Genomic DNA, 15,049 nt, shown 5'->3' with positions numbered 1-15,049 from the left:
TCCTTTACATTTGCAATTTCTTTGAAACAAGCCTAAGACTTATTGATGCTACTTAAAATGTTGCAGTTCCACCAGAAAACCAGCTGCTTACTGAGCTGATACTGACATCTTCAGCACAGTGTGTCTGTGTAATTAAGTAGTAAAATGGATTCGATTGATTGATTGTGTGTTTGTGTGTGTGTTTGTTCTTTTAAATTGTGCCATGGTAAGTCATTCTTTCTTCAGTGATTGGCTTCTTTGGGGACAGTCCTGCTCCCAGTGATCAAATTAACTACTTTTATTTTCAAGTTTGATTTTATTCAGAACATATGTTGGCAAATTCTAATGTTTTAGCAAGGCCAAATTTAGTCTCTGCCCTCTTTTTACTGTGGGAGTACAGTGCAAGCGTGCATACATTATCCCTGTGTCTGTGTGTTCAGCTGCCTTTCATCAGCATTGTATGTTCCAAATGTGAAAAAGCTGTGTTTGACTGTATGCAGTTTGGGGCAGGAGCTGTACCTTAATTATTTTATAAAGCACTTTTATGGTCCATTATAAATAATGAAGGAGAGCTTCAGTGATTGGCAGTTACTTCAGTTCTTGGCACACAGGGGTTCTGCACTGTCTCTCTGCAGTTTCCTATGCTGAATCCTGGTTGAGGCGTATAGCAATGGGCAGACCTGAAGAGATTGGAGAACTTTTGTATAATGCTGTCATTCTTCTCAACATATGTGCAACTAACTCAGGTGGCATGTGACCAGGATTCATCACCAAATTTGGTCCATTGGTTGGATTATTAGCTTCCCTAGCCCAGGTACTGACGGGCAGTGCGACATGAATGCTGATCCATGCCCCCTGTGCTGTCATTGCAATACTGCATAAAGGCAGGAGAGGAAAAACGGGGTGACAGGGAAAGAAGAGGTTGCATTCTATCATGCCATTTACAGGTAGGTTTGAGTTATGTGAGTGTATGGAGTGTCCATCCATCTTTTGCGATGGCCTTGTCAGTGAGTTCATGCCATTTGCCACACATGTGCATATAGGTTGTCCTATTTAAGCATAAGCAGAAACACCAACGTGGGATGATAATGCTCAGAGCTTTTCCCACTATGCTGGCTATTCTATCCATCTAAGTCTGTATCACTGTGGAATCTGAATACTTGTTGCATTTCAGGATATTTTCGTTTCTTTACTGTAGTTCATACCTTTCTTCCCACATTTTAATGGTTGATTTACATCAAAACTATAAGAATCCAGCTCACTAAGTCTTATTCCATATGCCTTTGCATTATGGACAATATTTTTATATTGTATCCGAAATGTGGATCTCAAATGTACAATCATTGCTTGATCTGTGAAGCAGAATTTCCACAACTGTATCTCCTTCTGATGTGATCTTATAAGATTTGACGGGCTAAATAAGGTCTGGAGCTGGTACTTGGATGGGAGATGACCAGAGAAGATCTAGGTATTCAGAAGGCATTGTGTCAGGAAATGCTGTTGGTATTTCAATGACTCTCTTCTTTGAGACATTATTGAACTAATGTCCTAGTACAATGTAAGAGGGCACTGTGATCCTGGAGGAGTCAGCTTTTGGATCTGGAGAAGTGTAAAATCTGGAGAAGTGTAAATCTTTGCCAGGGGCAAAATCAATGGACAACTACAGAAAGACCCAAAGATTCTGAAATTCACAAATAGTCTGACGTTCTGCTCAGGTAATTCTCAACACGGTGGGAATTGCTCTGATCAGTCATCCTGGAGCATGTTTCTTAGCCCAGCCTCTCTGCTCCAGTCAATGTAGATGTGCTCTGCATGTTTAGCTGTGAGTGTTCACACTGTTGATTTCTTCCAGTTGGAGAGAGGTGGAGAACATTTAATGAAAAAAGAAAGGGCAAATCCCAATTGTGATCCACATGCAGAACTGCCATATATGTCCATGGGGAAAATCCTGCACTCTCTCTTTGGATGTGGAAGAGCCTGAATACAGTAAAAATACTACAGATCAGTTATAAAGGGGAAGAATGCAGAGAGTTTGTGCAGTGGCTTAGGGAACGCAACAATTGCAGGGGCCACTACAGCCCTCAAAGCCACCTCTTTCAGCTCTGTGGGTTTCCTCAGTTCACCACCCATTTACACAAACTGTACACTGAATCAGAGTTTATCTCTTCGGTTTGTATGTGTGTGAGCATACATATATGTGTGCGCATTCGGGTGTAAATAAGCTTGATTGATTTGCAGCCTTGATTTGTTGCTTTTACTGTTCGGAAAACAAAGGACTTATCTGTTACTAAAACAAAAGTACAGTACAACATTTTTGTAGGGATTATTATCACTAACAGTAGAGCTTAACCTTGATCTCAGCAATGGTACAAGAGTTCTGATTCTCCTGCCAACTTCCAATAGGGTAAATCAGGAGTAAGTCCAGGGGAGTCAATGGAGTTGCAAGAACCTGGGGTGAGATCCAGACCCTAGGCATTCTACTGTTGGCTAAATTAAGGCCCTGATCCTGCAATTGACTATGCAGGCAGATTCAGAGGCTCAGGGACCCCTTCCTGTGCTCTAATTTCAGGATCAGTCCCTTATATATACACTTCATAGGTGCTCAGAAACTACAGTAAAGGGGACTGTGCAATTACTTATATAAGAAGATCTACAAAATATGAATGATGAAGTGCAACTCCAGCAAACAAGAGTTAATAGCTGACTAAAAACTTTTTACAGGATTCTTTTCACTTTGCTGTGGGTTAGGGCTAATCCTACATTTGGGTCAGACGCACTAACTGATTTATCTCCAACCCCTCGAGGCAGTGTAGGTTCACAGGCACAATTGTGTTGAACAATGGCCAAAAAACAAGTTCCACCAGTCAAATGTTTGCAACTTAATACAGCAGTCTGGCTGCAGTGCTTAGTGGTTATATATAGTGACTAGCTGATGATTCTTTGACTCAAAATATGGTCAGGTAAAGCATGATGATATCACACTTTAAATTTCTGCTTTTCAAGGAGAGATTATTAGTTTCTGTAGAAACTGACATAGTGTTTTTTTTTTCTTTCTGAGAATCTTCATTCCATGGGACAAGCTCGGATGGGATAAAAATCCCCTATTTGGTGTGTGCTTGATTGTGCACACAGAAAGTCTGTCAGTGGCTGGTCTTGTTCAAGTTTTAAAAGAGCAGGAAAGAGAGAGAGAATACTATGTCACTGCTGATAGAAGAATTTTGATTAGGGACTAAGAAAGGGGGCAGAGTAAATATGAAGAGGGCACCTATAACTTTTATAAATCTTGTAAATGTCTTTTGCTGGACTAAATATTATCGCCTGCTGATTACTATTCTTTTTCTAATATAGCCTTCAAAAATATGCCTGAAATCATATCTTAGTTAAAATGAATGTTAAATAAAATTTAATGAAATGGAATGTTTTATTGAATAAAAACTGTGTGTTCCCTAAAAACTAAAATGGTTTGAACAGCTTTGGCAAGATTTCTGAAAGTCTAACTATACAGCGTGATATGGGATGTCATTAAAAGGATTAGATTCTGTCTCAACAAGACCAGCTGGAAACTTGCTATATGATGGTCAGATCCTTCATGGTTTGCTTTTTCTAAATGTTTTGGCATTCTCACTTTTCAGAACTGTTCCAATGTAACATTGGTGTCTCTAAACTCCAAATTTGGTTGGCTCTGAACTGTTTCATTGTAAAATTTAGGTAAACATACAGAATTGTGACAAAGGGGACTTACTGAAGAATATTGTAGATGATTCATATGCACATAAAATATTTTCATTAAATTCACAGTTGCTTTTTCAAATAGATGCTCTCTTCATCCACTCTTTTGCAGACATTTATTTGGCATACTGATAGTAAAACATTTTTTGGGGGAAAGCATGCAAGTGATTTTATATGGTTTCTTGAATTCCGGATACAATCATGTCAGTTTCATGGTGGATCCCAAGGAAACAATGGAAATTTAATGTTTCAGAGTAGCAACCAAGTTAATCTGTATCCGCAAAAAGAAAAGGAGTACTTGTGGCACCTCAGAGACTAACAAATTTGTTAGTCTTTAAGGTGCCACAAGTATTCCTTTTCTTTTTAATGGAAATTTAAGTATTGCTTTATTGTGAGGCTTTCTTCTTGGAAGATTTGATGAGTTTTAAAGTTTTTATTTGTTTGTTTTTTAATTTTGTACTATGAAGTTTTTCTTTCTCAATCAGCAAATAAACAGTTAAAGCTTTAGGTGGAAAAGGGTAATTGCCATGTTTCCAGCTGAAATACTGTAGATGCCCCAAGGCTCTGCTTCCCCTTTTTGACAAACGATCCTTTTGAGCTGTTCATTCTAATTTTGTTTTTGATTTTGAAGCTCCAGAGAGAAGTTATAAAATACACACATCAGCATAAGGGCAAAGTTCAAACTTTGACAATGGCACTAGTTAGTAATGATTTAATTGATCATCATAGAATATTAGGGTAGGAAGGGACCTCAGAAGGTCATCTAGTCCAACCCCCTGCTCAAAACAGGACCAATCCCCAATTTTTGCCCCAGATCCCTAAATGGCTCTCTCAAGGATTAAACTCACAACCCTGGGTTTAGCAGGCCAATGCTCAAACCACTGAACTATCCCTCCCCCCTCTTCATAGTAGCATATTTATAATATGCTAATATGAATGACGTCTGCGGTGATAGGTTGTCCTGAGGATTGTGTGGTGATACTTATGCACCTTCCAAATAGACAAAAGCAGACAACTCTATGGACAAGAATATTGTTAAATGGGAATATGCTGATAGATTGTTTTAAAAAAACATACAACTGCAACAAGCTGGAACCTAACCATTAAATGGGTTTGCAGTCCTGACTGCAAACCAAAAAGCTGCTTTGAGTAGTTAGCCTAGTGATTTATGTGGGAAACCCACAGGAATAATCTTAGAATTATAGAAGTGTAGGATTGGAAAGGACCTTGATAGGTTGTCTAGTCCAGTCCCCTTCACTGAGGCAGGACTAACTAATATATAGACCGTCCCTGACTGGTATTTGTCTAACCCATTTTTAAACTGACAGAGATTCCACAACCTCCCCAGGTAATTTATTCCAGTGCTTAACTACTAATGTTCTTAGTCACTTTGGAGTGAGAAGAGTGGGGGAAGGGAGAGAGTGCATCCCACTCTACTCTAAAGCGGTGGTTTTCAAACCGTGGGTCACGACGCAGAACAGGAAGGGCCTGGGTCGCTGCCCCCACCCCAAGCACCAGCTCTACACTGCCATTGGGCAGGACCCGGCCAATGGGAGCTGGGGGGACAGTGCCTACGGGTGAGAGCCGCATGGAACTGCTTAGCTGTACCTCCACCTAGTAGCTGGACCTGCTGCTGGCCGCTTCCAGGGCGCAGCATGGTCCACAGTGCCAGGATAGGCAGGAACCCTGACTCTGCATTCCCGCTGCACTGCTGACCGGGAGCTGCCAGAGGTAAGCCCACGCCCCAACCCCGCACCGCAATTCCCTGCCCCAGTCCTGAGCCCCTCCAAACCTGGAACCCTTCCCACACTGCAAACCCCTCATCCCCGGCCCCACCCCAGATCCTGCACCCCCAGCCCAGAGCCCTGATCCCCTCCTGCACCCCAACCCACTGCCACAGCCTTGAGCCAGCCCCCCAAACCTGGAGCCTCCTCTTGCACCCCAAACCTCTCATCCCCGGCCCCACCCCAGAGCTTGTGCCCCTAGCCCAGAGCCCTGACCCCCTCCTGTACCCCAACCCACTTCCCAGAGCCTCCTCCCACACTCTGAACCCCTCATTCCCGGACCCAACCCTCTGCCCCAGCCCTGAGTCCCTCCCACACCCCAAACCCCGCATTTCCAGCTCTGTTGGATCGCGGACATCAACAATTTTCTTCAACTGGGTTGCCAGAAAAAAAGTTTGAAAACCACTGCTCCGAAGCAGGGGCCCTCAACTTTTTTCTTTCTGAGGCCCTCGCCAACATGCTATAAAAACTCCACGGCCTACCTGTGCCACAACAACTGACTTGCCGCATATAAAAGCCAGGGCCGACATTAGGGAGTAGCAAGCAGGGCTATTGCCTGGGACCCCATACTACAGCGTCCCCCGCGAAGCTAAGTTGCTCAGGGCACAGGGCTCAGCCTCATTTGGTGGGGCTTCAGCTTTCTGACCTGGGCCCCAATGAGTCTAACCCTGGCCCTGCTTGGCGGACCCCCTGAAACCTGCTCACAACCCCCTGGGGACTCCGGACCCCTGGTTGAGAACCACTGCTCTAAAGCACCTCTTAGGAGCAATTGCTGCTATGGAAGAGATGGTATTCCTGTGCTGGCAGAGAGCATGAAGGCAGCTTTCGAAGGAGCAGCAGTGTATGTGGGTGAGAGAAACAGTAACTGTGGGAGGGTGAAAACCCAAGGACCCTTAATTAATTAATCATTTGGGTCAGCTTCTTGTATATGAAGTGCTGAGCCACACAGTGGAACAGGGTAAGGTATGAGAGCATTAGGCTGACAATTGGATGCCAGACAGGAGTCATCCCCCGTACTTCAAAAGTAGACATGAAAATATTCAAGTTGATATGTTGATACTAGGCTATTCAGGTTCTTACATATCCCAGCTTTCATTGTTAAACTTTATTTTCAATTCAGAGCATCAGAAAACAGATTATGTTCAAATATAACATCAGCCAAAAATAATTATTAGTGGTATAATAGAGTCTGTTCCTCAGTGCATGGTGTAGTCCTGATCCGGACCGATAACTTAGCACCCAAACTCCCATTGATTCAATGGTTCAGAGTCTAACTGATCTCCACGTATGGGGTTCGGAAAGAATTTTCCCCCAGGTCAGTTTGGCAGTGACAGTGGGCATATTTTGCCTTCCTCTGCAGCGCGTGGGTGTGGATCACTTACCAGGATTATCTGGATTTATCTCATTAATTATTTTCCTGTCATTGCGGGGTCCTTGAGCACTGGTGCAAATCAGTCCTTCCTATTCTCTGCCCATGGCACATAATAATCTAGTCTTCTGTGGTTTGTAGTGCTTTTTTTCTTATTTCAGTTATTGGGTTTCGTGTGTGGGTGTTATGTTAACATCTTTGGCCCATTTACTCCATCTAAATTAATACAAGTATGTTGGATGGTGTTGGTGGCCTGTGATGTACAGGAGGTCAGACTAGATGATCTAGTGGTCCCTTAAACTTGATGGTCCTGTGTCTCTTGAGAGTTCTGAGAGCTCCAAGCCTCTCAAGGGTCTTGTTTCACCCTTTGGATGTCTCTTATCTCTTCAGATGTTACAATATCTGAAATCTCAGACTATATCTTGATCGCATTTACAATCTGACGTTTTCAATTGTGCTGATATCCTTTGAGAACATCGTTGTACTACTTCCATGCACATGGAGCAAGAGGTTGAAATAAATATACTTCTAAGAATTCATGTAATTTTGAGTAACCCAAGTAGAGTTTCAGTTGATTGATCAAATGGATGAAGGAAAGCCCAAAGGCTCCAGCTTTGCGTTATGGCTGAGTTGACTTTTGCTGACATCAGAAATTATTAATTGCACCAGCTAAATTACAAAGAAGTTATCATGGCTCAGAGAGCCAGGAATGTTGTAGTTGTGAGGGCTGTTAGATTTCCCTTTCTGCGTCCTCTCTTTTGACTTTAACCATCAAGACACGGACGCAAGGTAATAATGTGAACTAATTTATGTGGGTTTTGGGCATCTTTTAAAGAAACATTGTGAAATGGACATTTATCAGTTTGGTAACTGATTAGGTCCTCTATGAGGAGACTACACCCTGCCTTTGCAGGGGGGTGTACACAGTGATTCAACTGATACTTTTTTAGAGCTCTACGTTTTTTATGACCTTGTGTATATGATAGGATATATTATATAACATATTTAATGCAAAATGTAGGATATATTATAATGTGTACTACTCACCATATTATTATTTCTTTAGAATACTGGATGAATAACTTTACATATGCTGGATTGAAGAAAGAGGTTAAAATATGCATGTATTTTAATTGGATCAAATGAATTCTCCTACTGTTTGTACTGAGATGTATGTTGTACAGATTTTATTTTTGAAAGATTTAGCCAAGTAACAGATAAAACTACTTCCATGATGATCTTATCTACAGAGTCCAGAGTACAACAGTTATATTAAAACAGTGGTTCTCAAGCTATTGTACTGGTGACCCCTTTCACATAACAAGCCTCTGAGTGCAACCCCCCTTATAAATTAAAAACACTTGTTTATATATTTAACACCATTATAAATGCTGGAGGCAAAGCAGGGTTTGGGGTGGAGGCTGACAGCTCACGATCCCCCTGTAATAACCTCACAACCCCCTGAGGGGTCCCAACCCCCGTTTGAGAACCCCTGTATTAAAATAAAGTCAAGGATCTGTCTTGCTTGAAGGTATGGTGCGAAGTAATTGCTTGTATAGCCTTTTTTAAAAAACTATCTTTTAAATGGTACAAGGTTTCTTTTTCCTGCCCATCTAATTCTTTCCCTTTTTGTTGAAGACTGATTTCCCCCCACTCTGAAGTACTTTGGAGTAAAGCTGAAATTGACCTGGCTGATTTTAGCTTATGTCGCATCTTATCCTGTCAAAATAGTTTTGCTTCTGCATCAGTATCATTTACTGATGTCATCAGCATTGCTCCAAGAATAGTGTAATTTAGCTATTAGCAGACAAAATGCAAGATATTCTAGCTCTGGGCCCCACATGTTGCAATTCTGGTTTTTTGTTTTGTTTTGTTTTTTAATTTGGTAATGAAGTAGTATATTTTTTAATACATAAAGTTTAAATGATTAACCTTCTCCATCTTAGTACCACAAATTTAAGGTAGATCAAATATTTAAACTCAAACACTTTGCAGTCTCTGTTTAAAGCCACAACAGCTAGTACAGTCACATGCATGTTTCTGACTTTATTCGTAGGCCTTATGTCTCCAATTCAGCAACCACATGCCTCACAGTAAGCATGTAAACAGGCTAACTGAAGTCAAGGGAACTGACTGATGTCAATAGGGCTACTCAGGTGTTTAAAATTAGGTACATGCTTAAGTGTCTTGTGAATCAGGGCCTATTGGAGTACGAGAATGCTGTGTGGTCATACATAATGAGCTGTGGTATATTACAAGGAATACTAGAAAACAGCAATTGCAACAAAACTCTTGTTGTCGGGTCTTTTTGCTTATTTTGTTATATTCCAAGGATTCTTAGATTTAATTTAAAAAAGCTTATATCTTTGTTTTTCTATTACTAAGTGCTCCTCCTTCAAAATATAATCAGATTAAACTAGTCCTAGAGGGAAAAAAATCTTTTTCTTCTAAACAATAGTAACACCAAATATGTGAACTTCTGTTTTCCTTTTGAACTTAAGATTCAGGGTCTTGCAAACTTCTCAAATTATGTGTGGAGTTTGCAAAACGCGGGGCTTGTCTGCATGGGGACCCTCAGGAAAATTGATCTGAATTAACAAGAAGTGTGAATTTAGCAATTAAACTAAACCAAAATTAAGGCCACTTTAATTCTGAATGAGAGGTTCCATACAGGGATTTATTGTGGTTTAACGAATTCACTCTAAATGCATATCTTCAGTTAATTTGGATGAACTTTTAATGTGCCCATGTAGACAAGTCAGCCCGAGTTTGCAAATCCTTTTTCTTGTAATTTTAAATGTTGCTTTTATATACTCTGAGCAAAAATCACTTTAAAAAGACATTCTTTTAAACTTCATGCAACACATTAGAGTAGGTATCTTTGTAAACACAAATAGGGAACGTGAAGCATATGATGGAAGTGGTTGCGAAAGGGTATACAGAAAGTCAGTGGCAGATCTGAAAATATAATACATGAAAATCTGGCTCCCATTCCTCAACTCTAACCTCTACAACCCATTGGTCTTTGGGTTTATGTATAATCATACAATTAAAAACAAAGAAAGAAACAAACATACATTGTGTATCCTGTGTATCCGTTTGTGAGTGATTTCTAAACAATGGTCCAGCAACCCTCATTGATCTTAGGGAATACAGGACCATGAAAGCAGACAGGAAATGTTGTAAGAAAAGTAGGGGATTGGATTTCTCTAAATCTGTGGACCATATTCTAATATAGCTGGAGAAGCACTGCCATAGATACCTGGGCTTCTTTACAGCTAACACTTTGTCTATGAAATATTTGTTTATACATTTTCTGAAATGTGTATTTATCAGTAGGCTGCGAGGGCTCCAAAGGCATCTTTGGAGAGTTGCCAGTAGGACAGTTATTCAAATGGGGTTTTATTATCCTTAGAAAAGAAGCCATTGTATACTAGTTCGTAAATCTTTACTTCAGCAGTTTACTGTAAGTGCACGTTAAAGGTGAAGTGTCTGTCTTGATGTTAGAATTTTTTTTCTTTTGTCTGTTGTGACCTTCCAATTGATTTAAATATGTGGTTATTTTTTGTGCTAAACTTCCAGTTGTGTCTTTCATATTTGATGGAAAAAGCTGCAGCTAACGTGCTGGAAAAGCTAGTCCTAAATAGTAACCTATTGCCTTACCGAACTGGCAGGAGTATTAATGTAAGTGTCAGCAGGGTTATGCATTAGTTAAACAACAAATGAATTCTTTGATTAAAGCTTTAAAAACTACAACCAGCTGGCTATTTCTAAATAAATTTCTGTCCCTTTGTCCTCTTTGGCAACCACACAATATAACTAGGTGCTGATGATGGTGGTGCTGGGGATGGAATATGATAGTTTGTTATCCAGGTTCAGTTAGTAAGACAGAGTCCAGAAGTTTGCTCAAAAATTAATTTCACCACTGAATTTGAGCTCCTGTACCTGCTGATGAGTCAGTAAAATCCTGCTTCATCTGTCAAGAGGTATCTTCTTAAGCCTACCACTTCTCCTCTTCTGGGACTGAGGAGGTAGGGAGTGATGTTTAGTTTAAACTTTGTTTTGCTATACGAACTGGGGGCTGAGCCAGGATCCTGGTGTCAGGATGTTGTTGCTAATACAGAATAGGTGATCATAAAATGATGATCTATAGTATTGAATAAGATATCCAATAGAAAGTAGGTCACCAAGAAGCACAGCCTGATACCGGTCAAAAGTTGCACTTTGGATATATCTGTATCTATAATATTTGTCATCTTGAGACTTTGTTTTATCACTTGTATGTCTTTTGATTCCTCAACAGCTCTAGTATTGTCTTGCTTGGGTATAAAGCATGTGTTCTTTCCACAGCTGGGATGACAGCAGCTCTGTCAGCAGTGGGATCAGTGACACCATAGATAACCTCAGCACCGATGACATTAACACCAGCTCCTCCATCAGCTCCTATGCCAACACACCTGCCTCTTCCCGTAAAAACATAGATGCACAGGTAAAATTTCTGTTCGCTTCTAGACATAGAGCAGCACTGGTGGAGTTATTTTCTCTAAGCAACAGCTACAATCCCTTAAAGTGAATGAGCCTGTCTATTACTTCATCCTTTCAACAGTTCAGGGTTTTCTTGAAATGAAGAATGAAATGCATCAGCATATTTCTTATAATAGTAACCCTAGACTGTGATATTTGGCTCCTTTACAGCCTTTCAGCAACTCACTCTGAAATTGTTGAAAACCTGACCAGAAATAAAATAACAAACTCCTGCTGTCAGAATTTGTCTTGATCAATGTTTAATATTTTACTCTCAGCACTTTCAACCTTAAGGGCTCAATCCTGCCCCCTTTACTGATGTTGAGTAGTACCGTACCTGCACAGCTGGTCCCACTGAAATCAGTGGGGCTACTTGCTACTCAGAAAAATTAAGAGTGGCAGAATTGATCACTTTTTTCTGTACATTTTTTTAACCTCTCAAAATATTATTTTACTTCCCAGTTTATTTTATTTTTTTTACAGACTTGCTACTTGGGAAGGCAAGTCTGATCTTTCAGTGTTCCTTTTCTTTTTTCAGAGTAAGAGCCGTGTTAGTCTGTATTCGCAAAAAGAAAAGGAGTACTTGTGGCACCTTAGAGACTAACCCATTTATTTGAGCATGAGCTTTCGTGAGCTACAGCTCACTTCATCGGATGCATACCGTGGAAACTGCAGCAGACTTTATATACACACAGAGAATATGAAACAATACCTCCTCCCACCCCACTGTCCTGCTGGTAATAGCTTATCTAAAGTGATTATCAGATTGGGCCATTTCCAGCACAAATCCAGGTTTTGTGAGGTTGTGAGAAAACCTGGATTTGTGCTGGAAATGGCCCAACCTGATGATCACTTTGGATAAGCTATTACCAGCAGGACAGTGGGGTGGGAGGAGGTATTGTTTCATATTCTCTGTGTGTATATATAAAGTCTGCTGCAGTTTCCACGGTATGCATCCGATGAAGTGAGCTGTAGCTCACGAAAGCTCATGCTCAAATAAATTGGTTAGTCTCTAAGGTGCCACAAGTACTCCTTTTCTTTTCTCTTTGACTCCTTTATATCTTTTCAACAGTACCCTTCATGCTCCCTTGCATCAAAATACATTGTGCCATGTGTGCATAACAAGTATGTTTTCTGGAGAGTACTTGGTGTAAACATAATGATCAGATAAGGATTTCTGATATTCGCTTATAAGAAGGTCACTTTAGGAGGAGTTTGCATAGCGATTATAATATTTTTTTGCTTTAAAAGAGGGCAGATATATTATTTCCCACATCTGCTCTGAATTGTGCTATGTGCTACTTTGGCTGCTGCCCTCCACACTAAAAGTGATGCTGTATGTATGATGTTCAGAAAGGCTGAGCACCCACAACTCCCATTGATTTCACTGAGGGTTGTAGGTGCTCAGCACCTATTGAGAACAGGCTTAGAGTTGGTAAAGTGCTGTGGGACCTTACCTGCTTTTTAGTCTTTATTTTAATGAAAAATATTAACACTAGTGGCCTAAACAACTTCAGCCGGGATCAAGCTACGGAAGGAGTTCAGCACCTTTGTAAATCAGGCCATAGGTCACTAAGGTAGTTAGTAATTATTCTCTCTGCAAACACCCCAATACAATGGTTATCATTAGTGCTTATCACCAGTTACCACACTGGTGTATGGAAGATACCACCGTCTTTCTCTGTACGTGAAATTTGCGACACCTCTGTTACCACAGTGTGGTGACAATTAAGTGTTGATTTTTTTAATAGACCCACTGTACATACAACATTTTAAGTAACAGATGTGATTTTTCTTTAGCACTAGAAAGTATACCATACCATTTATTAAAGAACAGACTTTAACTAAGTTACTGCCAGAGTTTAGAGTTTATTACACTTTCAGCGGAAATGTAAACACACATTGGCTAAGGAATTGTATTATCTTAAGCTTCCTGGGCTGCACATTATTGCAGGCTTTCTACTTTTGGCAATATTTCATAAGACCGTAAATTTCATATCCATATGCATCATGCATACAACTCTTAGTGCTCAGAAGCCACATATCTAGTGGATTCATAAAATAGATTGTCATCACTAAGGGGTGCAATAACATAAATGGTTTTCTTTTCATTTTGATACTAATTTTCTCATAAAAAGTTCAGGACTGTAAACCCATTTTTGTTCTTTCTAAAACAGTTTAGGAAGCCAAGGTGTCTCTGTTATCACAAATGGGACACAAGGTGTCTTAATTTGATATCACATGTGGCGTTGCAAAGGGACCCCTATATGGTTACAATTTTTTTAAGAGGGGAGGGGGCAGGTTGGACTGGGATCTGAATCTTTATTTAATGGCTGTTTTAATGTAGAAGTGTAGTTGCTGTGAAGGGTTGCACTGCCTAAAGTACTGTGTTGCAAGAGTGTATGACTCTTTGTTACCTGGCCATGAGGTGCGTATCTGAGCCAACATTAAAGATTTGTAGAGTGAGCCTCTGGTTGTGTCAGCGATTTCATGTGTGTTTGAAATGGCTAATGCAAGTCCTCCACTGAATTGGAGAGAGGAGTTATGGTCATTGAAGCACTTCTTCAAGCATGTTACAAAAGCAGTTACACAGGCAAACTATGGGTTCCCCCACAATTGTTAAATTAGAAATGTCTGAACATTAGAATACAGCGAGGAAAATAAAGGCAATTGACTAAATATTAGTCTGTAATAGGTGACTGAGTTTGACTCATGCCTTTTAGTGGGTCAGATTCTAGGAAGTATTTCTAAGAGATCACAATCGAATAGTACTACCAAACTTACTTCCCTTTCTCCCACAACCATTCTAGCATCCAAGGGAATGCAAGCATATGGTAGAAGAATAGGGCCCAAAACTTGCACAGGCAGTACAATCCAGTGATTGGAGTAGGAATGCTCCCCAGGGATGCCCAGGGTTGTTGGGCACCTCACCAGCACCAGTCCTTAAGCATCAGGCAGCCTTGTCTGTGCCTGCTGTGAGTCATCTCCCTGAAGCCACTCACCTCTGGCAACATAAGTACTACCTTCTAGACCCCCCGCAGGCCCTGCTCCCTCTTTGCAGATTAGTGAATGGCACACACCAATCCCCAAGCCATCTCCAAGTATTCCCTGTAGTGTCCAGACCCTTATCCACAGAAATACCAGGTCCGCTGTTCCTAAAGGAACAGTATACACACCTGCTTGTATCATGCCACTTAGGACCAGCTCTTGCTTAATACTAGAGCACTGACATATAGTTATAGTGAAAACAAGAATAAATTTATTATCAAAGACTAGAGATTCAGGTGATAGTGAATAAGGATATTGGAAACAAATGGATATATCTAAACAAGATCATTACACACTTTCTAGAGGCTAAACTTAAGTAACAAGTAAAGTTACTGAGTAAAGAAGTTTATCTCATCCAAAGTTATCTTTGGTATTTTCAACCAAGGTTGGCGAAGCTCCTGTTTTCATGAATGCAAACGTGATGTCAGTTTACTTCCCTAGGTGCAGGATCGTCTTTGTCTTCACTCATATACATGATAACCTCCCATGGCTTGTTTTTTCTTGTGTGCTCCTTTCCTGTTGATTTCATCTCTCTTCATTAACATTTGACTTTGTATGTAAATAGACATCCATTTTGTTACCTTACAATGCTTAATATACATCCCAACAGAGAGAT

The 15,049-nt window shown here is 40.5% G+C and overlaps 1 protein-coding gene across 5 annotated transcripts in view; it reads left to right on the top strand.

Moving 5' to 3' along the window:
* The window catches only part of NAV2 (neuron navigator 2), a 678,242-nt gene that overhangs the window by 592,358 nt on the left and 70,835 nt on the right, over nucleotides 1-15,049 (top strand). For all 5 annotated transcript variants that reach the window (XM_073347852.2, XM_073347851.2, XM_073347849.2 and 2 more), the window contains one exon: nucleotides 11,212-11,350. In XM_073347852.2, coding sequence (XP_073203953.1) covers nucleotides 11,212-11,350 — 139 coding nt within the window. The remainder of the gene's footprint in view (nucleotides 1-11,211; nucleotides 11,351-15,049) is intronic.

This window comes from Lepidochelys kempii, chromosome 6, assembly GCF_965140285.1.
Source record: "Lepidochelys kempii isolate rLepKem1 chromosome 6, rLepKem1.hap1, whole genome shotgun sequence".
Lineage (NCBI taxonomy): Eukaryota > Metazoa > Chordata > Testudines > Cheloniidae > Lepidochelys > Lepidochelys kempii.
This window is presented reverse-complemented; position numbering and strand designations above follow the sequence as displayed.